Source organism: Manis pentadactyla, chromosome 2 (assembly GCF_030020395.1).
Source record: "Manis pentadactyla isolate mManPen7 chromosome 2, mManPen7.hap1, whole genome shotgun sequence".
NCBI lineage: Eukaryota > Metazoa > Chordata > Mammalia > Pholidota > Manidae > Manis > Manis pentadactyla.
In genome coordinates, this window is record NC_080020.1 from 194,521,965 (window position 1) to 194,537,025 (window position 15,061).

Consider the following 15,061-nt stretch of genomic DNA (forward strand, 5'->3'; position numbering starts at 1 on the left):
ATGAGGACTTACTCTCCTTTGTCTTCTTTGTTATTTGTTTATAAGAAGAGGTCAGATTATTTTTTAAAGAATTCTTTTAAAACCAACAATGAATGCCAAAGTCAAATAGCGGGCTGAAGGTGTCATAATTACAATTAGAGAACTATATCCTCTTGCGTTTACAAGTAGAAATGCCGCTGCCAGGCACCAGGACTCAGGCACCAAGTGTGGTAGCTGTTGCTTCTGTTTCTCCTGGTTTTTTTCTCTCTTCCCATTGTTGCCGCAATGACAAGGCTTGTTTCTATCTTCCCGCTGGGTCTTACCACCCAGCAAGCACTGTTGTCCTCAAAGTCAATTTCTAAATAAAACTTGCTAGTACCTGGAAAAGTTGATATAGATAGACCCATAATTTTATACACAAACAAGCATGCATTTTAATGTAGGTTGCTATTCTAAATTTGTAGAACAGGAGAGGTGACTACATTTTAGAAGAACTTTACAATTAGTTTATGGCATTTAAAAAGCCTTTTTAAATTAGATTCTCAAGAGACTTACATTCTAATAGATCAGGGGTCAGAACAATTTTTGTATAATGGGCCAGATAGAAAATATATTTTTTAAGTATTTTGTCAAAACTACAATTACTCAACCTTGCTATTACAAGTGCGAAAGCAGCCATAGACTATATGTAAACAAACGGATGCTGCTTGTTACTGTTTTACTAGTAAGAAAACTCAGACCAAGAACAGTAAGAGTGAGGCTAAGTTAGCATAATTAAAGTTATGCTAGATTTAATGGCAACACTGAATCTCAACCTCAGGTTCCTGACTCCCAGGTTCTTGAGTATATTTTCACTACTTGTTTCTTAATGTACTGCTTAAAGTAAAAGTTTATGAGAAAGGTGAATTTATGTTCTCTATTTATTTACATGTATCTTGCAGGAGGCTGAATGCTACAGCCCCCAAACTGGCTGCCTGTTTAATAAATGGTTTTATTGAAACAAAGCCACATCTATTAAATTAAATTAATAGGAATGAGTGTCATATAAACTAGAATGATTAAGAGTAGTTAAATAGAATAAAAAGAGATAATATGGGCCATTCTGTTTTAAAATTCTATTAATTTAAAGATGCTGTTGTTCTATAATTTCTAATTCAGTTACTAGGTGCTATATGCAGTTTAATGATCTAAAAAAATTGAGCAGTCATATGTAAATATAGAATCAATTTATATGTGTAAGGAACTGTGTTTTTTTTTATTTTTAAAAAATACGTAACAGAACTATAAACACATAAGAATTTACTTTCACAGGATGTCCATCCTTAGCCCAAGCAGCTGTGGTTGGAAAGACATAACCTGTTCTTGGTAAAAGGAGATAGTAGATGGATCATCTCTTAGAAGCAAACTAAATGAATTCCTACCTCTCTCATCTATGCAGTTTGCTAGGTTATATAGCTTTGTAGAATCATCCATCAAAATCTCCATGCTTAATAAATGATTTAGTTGAGCAAGCAGATTGACCACTCAAATAACTAGATGTAGTTATAAAATAGAAATTACTTAACAGTTGATGTTTAAAGCAACAAAAAGGAGTCCAGAACCAACTGGCTTGAACTGTGCTAACAAAGAGGGTACCTGATGCAGATAGTCCATTTACGTAGTTAGCATCTTTAAAATATGCCAGCAGAGGGAGATAACTCTCTAAAGGATATGCAATTAGTCTCAGATTTGTGGCATAAAACTCAGCTAAGTGTTTTAAAATTCAAAATATGATTGATAGGGATTTGAATTTCTTTCATCTCCAGAGACAGCTGTCATTTTAGTCTGCTAGACATTTTTGATCACATTGCTCCGTATATTCCTTAGCTTTATTTTATTGTTCTCCATTACTCTTTGCTATTTTTTTCTTAACATTTAAAAAACCAGTAAGAGTAGTTCACAGGACATTTGCACTCAAGGCTTTCTTCCAAAAAGTATACAAAGTTAGTGTGTGTGTGTATAAACACACACATATATATATGTATATGTATATAAATATATATATAATTTGTTCCCAAAATATTCATCATAAATATGAAAGTAAATATAAAATACAGTTACAGACAAACCTGAAATTAGTCAATAAAGGCTTGTTATAATCTCCGCTAACTTTGCATGGAGGTTATCTTTTTTCTTCATTAAATACTGATTTGGTCCCTAAAAATGTTCTAACAGAATTTACATGATTAATAAAAGATCATTTAAATTAAATGGGGAGAAAAACCAATATACAACTTTTTTTTTAAAGGCAAGAATCAAGTTGCTGAAATTAAGTACAAATCCTAAATCTTGGCTTTCTGATAAATAGACCTAAGGAAACGCAATCAGTTCTATAACCCACATGACATAAGAGGAAACAGCCTACAGAATCTTCAGGAGAGAGTCTATGAATTTGGATTTTGTTATTAAAGGTGTGTTGAGAATGCATGCTGGAGGGCTGATAATGCAGAAACCAAAAATGGTAACTTTCAATACCTCTGGATCTTGATATATGTAATAGATGTTCTGGACAAACAGATGAAATAAGTTGATAGATAAAATATCTGATACATAAAAAGTATTTACCAGCCCCCAACTTCTTTCTTAGTAGCAAATCAAGGAAGCATTAACTCTTTGTCCAGTACACTCTCCACTACACTTCATGTTACATAGATATAATTGTATTGAACTGAGAATATTAAATGCATTTTTAAAAACTTTGTCTTCCAAAATCAATCTCTTCACGTTTTTAATAATCCAAGGAAGGAGCTTGAAGTTGGCCTACAGAGATTTTCATTAACCAAAGGGTTATTTTTAATTGGATTTGTGCCTGTTGTTATGGAAATAGTTTCATAGATTAAGCATTATGACTTTACTGCAAGATCAAGCCCAGAATGGGGTATAATGATGATATAACCCTTATATTTCTTTTCCTTGACAAAATACTTTTAAAATTGAGAGAATGGGAGTGAAGCTGCTTCAAAAGCACACATTTCTAAGAAAAAAAAGATCTGTCCTATAAAAGGAACTTTAAAATGATATATTCTCTTGTCAAAGATCAAAGCTAAAAATGACCCTTCCTGCCAGTAGGAAGCTAAGATTCTGCAGTTATTAAACACTTCTTTCTTCACTGTTGAAAGTAGAAAGAGTTCCTTTGATCCTTGAACTTGCTTTCAACATTTGGTCTCAAAGCATTTTTCCAATTGCTGAACTAACAAGCTTCCTCTAATTATTTAGTGATCAATCTCTCAAAATTGTTCTATCTAGACTAATTTTTATTCCTGTATCCAGATGTGTAATTTAACTTTTCTAAAGAAACAAAAAGAGATGATTTCTATTCTTAATCATGGTCCTGTTTGGAGACATGAGGCAGTTCATCTCGCAAAATTTATCTCATATCCCTGGCTCCTTTTAAACTCCAGAGAAACCCCAACCAAGGAAGACTGAACCAGGTATCCGCAACATCCTCAGAGAGAAATCAGGGGCCTGATTGGCTAGCCTGTGACCCCAAAAGTAAACAGTGATCTCTTGTTAGACAGACTACTGAGGCTTCTTCTGTTTGGTTCCCTTATTCATTTATTTTTCTTTTTTCTTTTCTCTCTCCTTCTCCTTGTTTTTTTTCATACATCCTTTAGTGATCCTTGGATATTGGGGTTTTGCTAGTAGAATTTGATTGAAGAAATTGTGAACCCAACTCTGATTCTGAATCAATTTAAAGTCATGAACTCAATGATGCCATGTCTTTTGTTATTTTAACATACCAACAAATTTCTATACTTTATAAATGAGGAAAATCCATCACTAAATAATGTATCTTGAAAATTTTTTCATTATTTTTTCTCAACTAATCATGTCAGATTAGTAGAAATGCTCATTTTTTAAAATAAAAAATCCAGTTATATTTAAAGCTATTTTTTCTTGCTTTTTTTTTTAAGTGGAAGAGGGACACTTGTCTAATTTTTTCATTTCAACAATTTCCAAAACACTGAAATAATCTGTTGTAAGCCAATTTAAATGCCATTTGCATAGGTTTACATAGATCCACTGGTAGTTGCTTCCCTAGTTTATGACACATTTTGTCCTCTTTCCTTTGATCCTTAGATGGGACTCCCTGCCCTCTCCTCCTGTTAGATCTCACTTTTTTTTTCCCTTGTCACTCAACAGTTTACCCTTTATTAGCTGTGACTTTTTTCTTCACTCCCTAGAAGTCAATATTTTACCTATATCCACTTTCTGTACCTCCACTGGATTTGGACTTCAGACACAGCATCTTGTTAATTTAACAATTTGGTGAGCGTTGGAGGTATGTCATGTAAGAGTGAAGAGCAGCCATCACACAGTATTGTATGCAGAACAGCCTCCTCATCAGAGTCTAATAAGACAGTTGCCATTCATGGAAAATGGTTAACTAATGACCTATGGTCAGATCTCTCCAAGGGGAGAGATTACATGACTGCTAACTATCCCATTAGCGAGAAAGGGATAACTGCAAAATATCAGGGAATTCCTTAGGGGAAAAAAGTGTGTGTAAATTTGGGAGACTTCCCGATGCTATATTGACTGTGCCTATTTATGACAACGGGTTCATTTGGTTATCTTAGATCAATGCATAAGGTTAAAGATCCTTCTTAAAGTGTCACACCTGAATGTCTGTTAACTTGTCATTTTTCTTGCTTGCTATGACTCTAATGGGCTTGAAAATTGATCAGCCAGTTTCTCTTTTTCTTTCTCACCTTTGTCTCTCTTGTCTTTCTCTTATTTCATTCTCTCTTTTTTCTCCTCCTCCTCCCTCACTTTCCCCCTTTCTTTGACTCTTTTTCTCACTCTCTGTGAGGTTCATTTGTTTGACTGATTCTGAGTGTCCTTAATGACTGTTTGGCATATTCTACAGGCAAAGGTCCCGAGACACTTTTTGCTGGCTATAACCTCAATGATAATGAGTGGCATACAGTGCGTGTGGTTCGTCGAGGAAAAAGTTTAAAGTTAACAGTGGATGACCAACAGGCCATGACAGGTAAACCCCCTGCACCCCATTGCCTTTGCTTGTGCTGAAGTTGTAGACTTTTCCATTTCTTGAAGATGACTTTGAAAACCAAGTGTATAACTTGAAGCTGATACACACAGTTCATTTTTTATTCCATTTTTTTCTACCAACAATTCCATTTAATAAGCAGCATGTTCAGTGTTTCCTCTCTCAAATGAGCAACACTTTTATGTCATGTTCTAATCTGTTTAATAATTCAAAAAGTTATAGTGTGTTGTAATTTTGTGACTTGATAAATATCTTAAGGTGTCAAAATATTGAGGTCATTGTTTGGATACCAATTTCTATTCAATTTATTTGTTTCTTATATATTTTGGCAATGAATAGCAGCAAAAGTTTATACTTTTAACTTTTAGATAAATTTATAGATATGTTATCATTCAGTCAAGTGAACCTTTTTTCATTATAAACTATAATAGACCATTTTGGGCCATTCACTTCTGGTGGTTAAACTCTAACATTAAGAATATCAAGTTCAATCCCTAATTTGTAGATTCCTAACTGAGGTGAGAGATAAAGGTCTGCCCTGGAGATGGTGGGAAACCAAACGAAGAGGAATCAGTGTGCCTTTATTCTCTCTGCTGAAAATAACTCCAAACACATGACCCGCTAGGATATTAGTTCCTTTTTCTTTTTTAGGAACATCTCATGTTAATTATTTTAGTACAGAGCCCAAAATGGTCCTTGTGCCCTGAAGTCTCTATTCTACATTCAATCCTGAGGCAGTTCCCATTAATCAGAGATCAGTGGATTCCATCAGTATGGAAAGATCATGTATAGGATTTTAACTTTTGAGAGAATCATGCCTGAATTCAAATGAAGCAACTTGCCAACTCAGACCTCTCTTACTATCTTGTATTTCATTAGCCCTTTATGACATTCCAAAGTTTTTTCTACATATGGGTACAACTTAAATTTGTTTCAGAATCACTTGAAGAGATTTAAAAGGACCAGTTCCTAGCCTGACACCACAGGAAATCTTGGAGGAGCCCAGTTTTGTTTCTTATGTTCTATTTTGTTTTGTTTTCTTAAAATATCTCCAGAGGACTCTTACACAGCTGGTCCATGCATTGTTTAGAAAAAATTGCTAAGTTATGTCATTTTGTTCTCTGAAGAAGGAAATAAGCAAGGGCTTTTAGCATAGCCTTTATTCAATATTGTTAAGCATGACAAGGAAGGAACTTAGAGAAGGAAGGCAACATTTTTGCAGGGCCTTGGCAGGAGTGCCAGCTAAAGTTCAGCAAGTTTTGGTCAAGGGCAGTTCTTGGAAGAAGAAAGGTCAAGCATCATTATTTGTACAATCTGGGTTTTATCAAAAGGAGTAAAATTAGTAGGTGGGGTCTAAGGTCATGTGCAAGAGGATGACAAGAAATAGCTGCCTGGGACAAGGAGAGAGGAGAACCAAAGTGGTACATTCTTGAGTTCCTAAGCATGTCTCAGATCTCACACAGCCTGAGTGACTTAGGTTTCTTGAAATGGCATTGCTACCAGAACTGAGAAGAAGTCCTATGTCTGTGTTTTTATTTTTATTTTTTGTTTATTTGTTTGATCTTTGGACTCATGGTCCATTGCTTTATATTCATTAATATTTCAGTGAGTGTAGGAATCTATGATAAGTACTTTCCAAGACTTAACATTATATTATACAGATAATATTTACACATAAAAAAATTCACGTAACTGGCAATCCAAGGCAGTATATGATGTACTGAACGGTTGATGTAAGCAATTCATGTTCTTAGAGTTCAGAAGAAAGGTTGAGGATGTTGGTTTTAGGGGTAGCTTAAAGCAATAGATAATATTTGAACTGGACTTTAAAGAAAGGATAATGCAGATGATAAAAGTATGGGGGATAGTATTCTGGCAGAATGGCTCTGTTGGGACTAGACAGACTAATGTTTGGGAATGGAGAAGTTGTGTTTTGTTTCATGTACCATGTGGTGGTTGACACAGCTAGAACGACTTTTTGGGGCAAATGAGTCAGTGTTCTAGACTAAGGAATTTGTAATTCATTGGCCTTTCAGGCAATTGGAAGTCACTGCATTTAATAAGCACAAGAATCAGCTGAGAGAGTATTTTTGGCAGAATGGACCCTGTGGCAGTGTACTAGATGCTTCAGGATGTAAAGTATAAGGCCTGAGCTACAAGGGATGAAGGGAGAGAAACAAAAGAATGGTGCAACACATTTTATTTTGTTTTCATGTAGAGATCATTTCAAATTTACAAAAAAAATCAAAAGTAAAAATAGTACAGAGAACACTGATACACGTTTACTCTTAGGAACATTTTTATCCCATCTGCTTTGGCATTCTCTGTTTCTCTTCTTTTTCTTAACTAGTGAAGGATAAGTTAGATACAAAATAGTCCTTTACCCTTAAATACTTCAGTGTGCATTTTCTAAAAACAGGTATATTCCCTTACATAACAAAGTAAGAGTTACCAATTGCAGTAAATTTTGCATAGATACAATTTATTTTATCTGTTCTATCATCCATATTCCAATTTTGTCCTTGGCCCATGTTGTCTTTTACAGCATTTCCCCTTCCATCACAGCATGCAGTCTGGGATCAGATAATGCATTTGATTTTCATGTCTCCATAGTCTTTTTAGATCTCAAACATTTCCACGACATTGACATTTTTATAATATATATTTACCCCACTTTTTCTCAAGTAAAGTGTAAGTCACTCATTTTGTGCTTGTCTGATATTTCCTCATGATGCAATTCAGGTTTTATATTCTTAGATGAAATACTACATTGTTGACATGGCCTTCTTACAGTGGCCCACCTGGAGTCACGTGATGTCCGTGTCCTTGATGAATCATTTAATTTACTCTCTTGGTCAACATGTTATCAGTTTCTCCACTGTGTAAATAGTATGTTTTCTCCCTTGCAAGTAATAAACTGTCTGTGGAGAGACATTTTAATACTATGACAATATCTTGTACCCGGTCAAAATTTCACCCTAGATTGAACACCCATTGAAGATTTTTGCCTGATCCAGTCTTTATCACAATAGTTACAGAATGATTATTTTTGGACGCCAGTGCTCATTCCACATTTCCAGTCAGCACGTAGCGTCCTACAATAAGCAGAGCGCCCCCTTCTTTCTCTCCCCTTGTTTTTTCTCCTTTCCCTTTCTCCCTTCCGTTCCTCCTTCCCGCCACACTTCTTCCTTCCTTATTGGATGGACCCACAAATTACTGTTTTTCACACACCTTATAATTATTTTACTTAATTATTGTGGTGCTCAAATTGTCCCAATTTGGGCCAGTGTGAGGGAGTTCCATGAAAGTTGGTCTCTGTGATCATGTGACATACCTCCACTCCAACAGTTTTTTTTTTTTTTAGCACTTTTTACTCTCTGTTATAATAGGACATCCCAGGTACAACTTTACCTACTATACCTCAGCCCTGGAATGGAATCAGACATTCACTTGGCATTTAGTGGAGAATGATAATGTAGACCAAGATGTGGATGGGGGGTTGCTGTGCTCAGTGCTACTGAAGTGTCTTTGTTTCCTAACATTTTCATCAGGCAAAGATAGGAAAAATATTCAAGTATATACACATACACTTGCATATATAGTAAATACACACACATACATACCCATAAATTACATGTGCACATAAACATGCACATATACATATTTTAGAAAATACCAGTTCACACTGGGACATCCCTATCTATAGGATTGTTTCTTGACTTCCCCCCTTCCGTGTTTCCAAGTCCCTTTTTCCAAGGAGGAATTCTGGCTTCCAGTGATATAATTTGTTTGCTCAATCCAATAATGCATCTCAAGTAGTTTCAGAATTACTTTAAATTGTCCATACCACTACAGTTAATAAATCAACTGAAAGGAATTCAGCATTAGTTTGTAATTCTTCTCATTCATCATTGCCTAAAGCTTAACATATGTAGTCAAATGCTGAGTCTGTAAGTAACTTGGATTATAATGTGGCTCCCTTCCCTCCTTTCACATTAGTGTAGTTACAGTATTCACTTTAAATACAATTAGTTTCATTTACTTCAGTTGATCTCCCCATTCTATGTATTTAATTACACTGCGTAGAACATCAACATGCTTTTAAAACCAATGCAAAATGTTTTGAATTAAGAAAGGATAGAGTGTGAATAGTATCAGTGTAACATAGAAAGTTCCAGAAATGTTCCCTATATGAATTGCCATCTAATTCTAATAAAAAATTCAAGATATATCTTTTCAATTGCATAGATTCCTACCAAGCTTCTCAGTAGTTATGTTAAGAAATTGAGTTCATCATAGTTATGTTGAGTTCATAACTCAATAGTTATAAACAAGCTTGAACAGTTATGTTCAGCCTTAGTGAGTGGCCATCTTCAACTTCCAGGAATGAATAATTCCTTTGTTCACTTAAATGGTTGTACAGTTATCTACCTCCAGCAATCATAATGTTAGGAAGCAGAGTTATTGGGGACTTATACTGATGTAACTTGCTTATAGATGTGGGAACAAATAAGTGACAGTTTCAAAGGAGAACTCAGAACTGACTGTTGGGAGATTTTGTTCATGATCTGATGTCATATGTTTCCACACGTCTGCTTCTGGGCATGGATGTGTGTCTCTTCATGGTTAAGTTACCTTTATCTCCTCACTGGTTGTTATTAAGGATTCTAGCACCTAAGACTTCATTAGGAATTCATAGGCCGTTGGTGAAGTTTGGCTTATGATCTAAAAGAAAAGCAATTCCCTTTTAAAATCCCTAACTTTGGAAGACAAATATATACAGACACATTTGTTTAACAGATTTTTTTCAGCTGGTATTATTAGAATGATATGTCTTAGCCCACCAAATAACGTGTGCACTGTTCTTAATTGTCTTTGTATCAATTTATATCAGACATTAGTCCATTATTCTGGATTTACACCATATTTAATCATAGTCATTGCTGCCCCTGTTCCCCAAACCCACCCTGCATCATGCAAAAGCTCCTATTATCTTCTGTCTTCACTGGTTCTCAAAAGACTTTTCCAAGGTTGTCCTCTGAGTTGTAAGAACCTAGTTGCTCCTGTCCTAAGTAGGGCAAAGTGTCTTTACTGACTCCTGCAGTCCAAGAGCTTTGATCCAGTCCTCTACCTAACTGATTTTCCTTGACCTGAACCCCTGAATCTGACCAGAGAGCAGGATGCTGGTATTCAATATTTCTAAATCCCACCAATGTGCAACTCTCTCCCTGTCAGTGGTAATCTCGTTGTCTCTTTCAGCCCTCAAATGTATTCTGCTCACTTCTTTTTCCTTTATGGAATACCTTGTAGATCAGGCCTTCATAAAAGATTGGAGAAGGCATAGTTTTCTAGTAACTCCCACTTTCTGCCAAGAAAAAGCCTTTGAGGCAGAGTGCAAAAAGAGACTTGGCTAGCTTCTTAGAATCAAATGGAGAACAAAACATAAACTAGCATTTCAGTAAATTAGCCTGCCATTTACTCTCTCTCAAAATTGCCAAGGCCTCAAAGCAGAAATTAGATTCTACTCTCTGCTCTGTAGGAGTTGAAACTTTTATCACTTATGGAAACCAACATGCTCTTTCTCAGAGTTTAAAGATGAATGGGAATAAAAGCCCAGCAAACCATGATGATTCACCCAAATCCTGCATTCTCTCCCCAGTACCCTACCCCTCCCCGCTCTTCCCCCAGCTCACAGCATCTTGCTCAGAACTTAAGACAATAGTTTTCACAATGATTTACTTTTACTTGGTAAGTTTTCATCAGGGTGATTTTGATACATGCATTGGAAGAATTTGTTTTGTCAAAGACCCCATGAAAGCTGACAATAAGAATAAAAAAGTCAACCTTGATTTATATAGCATAGATAAGGTTCCCAATGATGATGGTGGAACCTTGCCATTAAAGCTTAAGTTTCTAATGGAATTTTTTTAAAACATTCTAGTGGCCACTTGAAGCCAAGCATGAATTAGGAAAGCAATGAGGATTTCTTACTACATTTTGTAGCAAATCATAAATCACTAAATAAGAGACAAATTAAAGAAAAGCACTAGAGCCCTTTCATATGAAGTCCTACTTTGACTCCAACTTTGAGATATATATACTATTAAGTTAAGTGTGTGTTGAACACAGGATAATACATACTCAGGCCATCCTTGGGAATGTTTGCACCTCACCTAGGGTGATAAGGGCACATGTTGCCAGGGGAGAGATTTTCTAGGACTCAGATGAGGTCTGCAAACCATCTGGGATCCCTAAGGAGGGAGTGCTTGGATTTCACCTGTCTAAAAAACCTGGAATTGTGCATTGTGTAGTGTGTTTATTAATGGGTGTGTACTTCGTTGAACAGTATTCACCCTATATCTGGTTACTCAAGCCTGGACTCCAGGCATCATCATTATTTCCCTCCTGTCCATCATCCTGCACAGCACTGGTAAATCCTTCAGAATGTATCTGCAAAATTATCTTATTTCATCCTTTTTTTCCCTATTTCTGCTATAACTATGCTACTTCAAATTGTTTCCAATCTACTATACCCACATCAGAGAAATGAAACACACACACACACACACACACAGACTCATGTCTTCTGCATGCCTAAAACCTTTAATAACTACTAATATAACCAGGAGGTGTTGTATGTGATATCTGGCCCCTGCCTCTCCTTCCCATCTCATGTGAGCCACTGACCTTGCTTAGTCATGACTCCCCTGCTACACTCTAGCTCTTTCTCACCCTTGAGCCTTGCCCCCTTCCTGGAATACATCTCCCCATTCCTCTTCACCAGTTCTTAGCATGGTTTTCTTTTTGTAATTCTTTCTACTTATTTTAAATAGCAACCCAGGCATTTGTTCCCATTCCATATTTACCAGCACAATGCCTGCTTATCAAATTCATAGCGTTTTTCTGAATGTTATCATTATACAATTATTTCCTTACCTGTTTTTGTCTGCCTTACCCCAATAGACCATGGGTTTTCTGAAAACAAGAGCCAACCTGGCTCTTATTTCTTCATCACCTAACATAGTACCTGAGGTGTGTGTGTGTGTGTGTGTGTGTGTGTGTGTGTGTGTGTGTGTGTGTGTGCGCTCAGTACTTTGAGTGAATTAGCAAGTCAATGTAAGGCTTGGGGGTAATTTGGTTCTGCAGCAGATACTGAACCAAACTCTGAGCAAAACTAAACAGAAGTTAACTGACCTTGGTATCTTTTTAAAGGTTTGGTTTAGCTATTGAGATTTCTGTGCATACACACTATACAGGTGGTTGTTGGGGTTCTTTTTTTAATTAAGGTATCATTGATATACAATCTTATGAAGGTTTCACATGAGCAACATTGTGGTTTCAACATTCACCCATATATATTATTATCAAGTCCCCCCCAACCCCATTGCAGTCACTGTCCATCAGCAGAGTAAGATGCTACAGAGTCACTACTTGTCTTCTCTGTGCTCTACTGCCTTGTATTGGGATTGTTTCTTATTGGAGATTTTTGTCAACCTGCTAAAAACCAGACACTTTGATCAGAGGCATTTTGTTAATTCCAAGTTCTCCTTCCCACTAAATCCCTGGAAAAGACATTGCATTTATAAATGATTGTAGCTTTAAAAATCTTTTCCTTCAATAGCCTTTATTTTTTCTTAATATATGTATATAATAGTAGAGTTGGCTATATTACTGACAGAGGATTAAACACTGGAATGAATTCTGAGGAAAAAAAGAATTTTTAAAAGGCAGCAGTTAATGTTTTCTTAGTGGATAATGGCTTTTAGGTGCTAATTCTCCCCCAGGAGCCAGCATATCTGCCATTAAAGTCAATGTGATTTATATATGCTTATTAAAGAAAGAATAGGCTCTTGAACGTGTGTCATAATGATTTTTCTTGTAACTGGGCCATGGTTCCTCCAACACTGTTTTACTACCTTTTTATTATTTATGCTCTGCATACTTATTATATTCCATTGAGAAAAGGAAACAGACATTATGTGTTATTTTTATCACTGAACTTAGTCCTGCAGAACAAAATTACCTATTTCAGAGCTGCCAGGAACTTGACAATTTGTGGTAATATTTAATTTCAAGTATTAGAAACATGTTTCTGGGTATTTGTTTATTATTGGTTGGCTCATTAATAGAGCTTTTAAGAAGAAACATGACAGTTTCAGAGTTGGGGTGGTTTTACTGAGTTAAAACTCAGATTTTAATATAATGATAATGATAAAATCAGCACAAGGTGATACAAAAGCCCAAGTGAGTTGAGTTTTTTTAGGTTTCCTTATTCTTCATTCTATATAACCTGTTAATTGAATGTCACTGGTGTCCCTTGAGATTTTTACTTGAAAAATATTAAAGACCAATTTTATTTGCTATCAGAGAGGTAGTTCCCCATGGAGCAGTATTAAGGTTATTGAACAAAAGAATGAAGAAGGAGAGAGAAATGATGTCATATAAGAAACTGTAACTGCTAGGGATTTAATGGTATTTTTGCATCGGGTAGAGAAGAAAGAGGCATAGTGAGGAGCAGCATGGAGGAGAGACAATTATTTACAGTGGTATTTTTTGTATTAAAAAAAAGATTTGCAGAGATGGAATCAGAACATACTAATGGCTATAAAGACAACATGTCAAGGGAAGGCAGGACTCTGGTTACCAGGATCAAGGACTAGTAAAGAGGTATGAATATTAAATAGAGTTAAGTACAGCTTAGAGGACAGTTTTTTACATTTTTAAAGCAATACACATTTATAAGTGTCAAAGTCAATTAAGAATGTAGACAAATTTTTCTTGAACAGTAAAAAGTACGCTTTTTTTATATCTTATTTACAGCATTTCCTTAAAATTTTCATCTACTATTTTACTACTATTTTACTACTAAAGAAATGGAAACCTGTCAAACTGATTGGAGGGGCACCATGTAGGTGGGTGTTCAGTCTTCATTACATCTGGGAAGAAGGCTCAGTACATTTTCTCAGGAGCTCATGTTGGGATTGGCTCTAATTAATATTTTCATTAATATCATAGATTGTAGGATAGGGTAAGCTCGATAAAAATTTCCAATTATGCCAAATTGAATAGTGATGTTAGCACCTGGAAGAACTTGGTTACAATTTAAATGACCTTTTAGGTTTCAGAAGAAAATGAATGACAGTTTAATTAGACAAGAGCAGGATGCTGCGAAGGAATCACTAGCAGTATGAATATTTATGTTGTACATTAAAAACAAGTACACATCTTCGTTTATGTTGCCTTCAACCTTGGAGGCAGATATAATTATTACTCTGAAGGTAAAGAGGTCACTAGGCTGGCCTTTAGTGGGGGGGCTTTTGACTGAGAAATTTGATAGGAAGGCATGGGGGCTAATTTGAAAAGTGAATCACTAAGTAGATTTACAAACAAACTTCACATTAGAGTGTCTCAGGATTACATCTTGTGGTAATGTGGGCTAATATCACTTGTACTCTCAAAATTGCACGTGTCTTGAATTTGGTATAGTGCTCGATTTAAATATCCAAAATTTAAGTGCAAGGAGAGAAGGGATCCACAGGGAGTCTAACATGGTTGGTAGGCTGATTCTAGGAGAGACTACAGGAGTTATTCAGCACAGAAAAGAGAAGGTGTAAAGTACATATTAAACTTCAAACACACTTTCATGTTCATTATTGGAAGAATAGTAATCAGCTCTTCATTATTTCTAGTGGGTATAGGAAAATATACAGTCATATTTTTTTTATGAAGAACATTCTTTATAAAGAAAAACATCACCTAACCATGAAGGCAGGATGATTTAGGGTTCTTGCTGACCTTAATTTGTCCCTCTCCCTTCCTTCTTTCCTTTTCCTTTCTCTCCCTCCCTCTTACCCATTCTTCCTTCCTTTCTTGATTCCTTCCTTGCTTTCTTCTACTTTTAAAAAATTCTGTAATGTTGGCTAAAGAGGATGATTTTGGTGAATACTAAAATTTGGACAGAGATTAAAATCTGACCTAAGAAAGTGTTATTAATTATCCAGCCTCACCCTTTAACATTACTTACATGTTTTG

At 35.7% G+C, this 15,061-nt stretch overlaps 1 protein-coding gene across 21 annotated transcripts in view; it reads left to right on the top strand.

The window, feature by feature from the left end:
- The window catches only part of NRXN1 (neurexin 1), a 1,068,016-nt gene that overhangs the window by 499,031 nt on the left and 553,924 nt on the right, over positions 1-15,061 (top strand). For all 21 annotated transcript variants that reach the window (XM_057497214.1, XM_057497215.1, XM_057497222.1 and 18 more), the window contains one exon: positions 4,889-5,011. In XM_057497214.1, the coding sequence (XP_057353197.1) occupies positions 4,889-5,011 (123 nt within the window). The remainder of the gene's footprint in view (positions 1-4,888; positions 5,012-15,061) is intronic.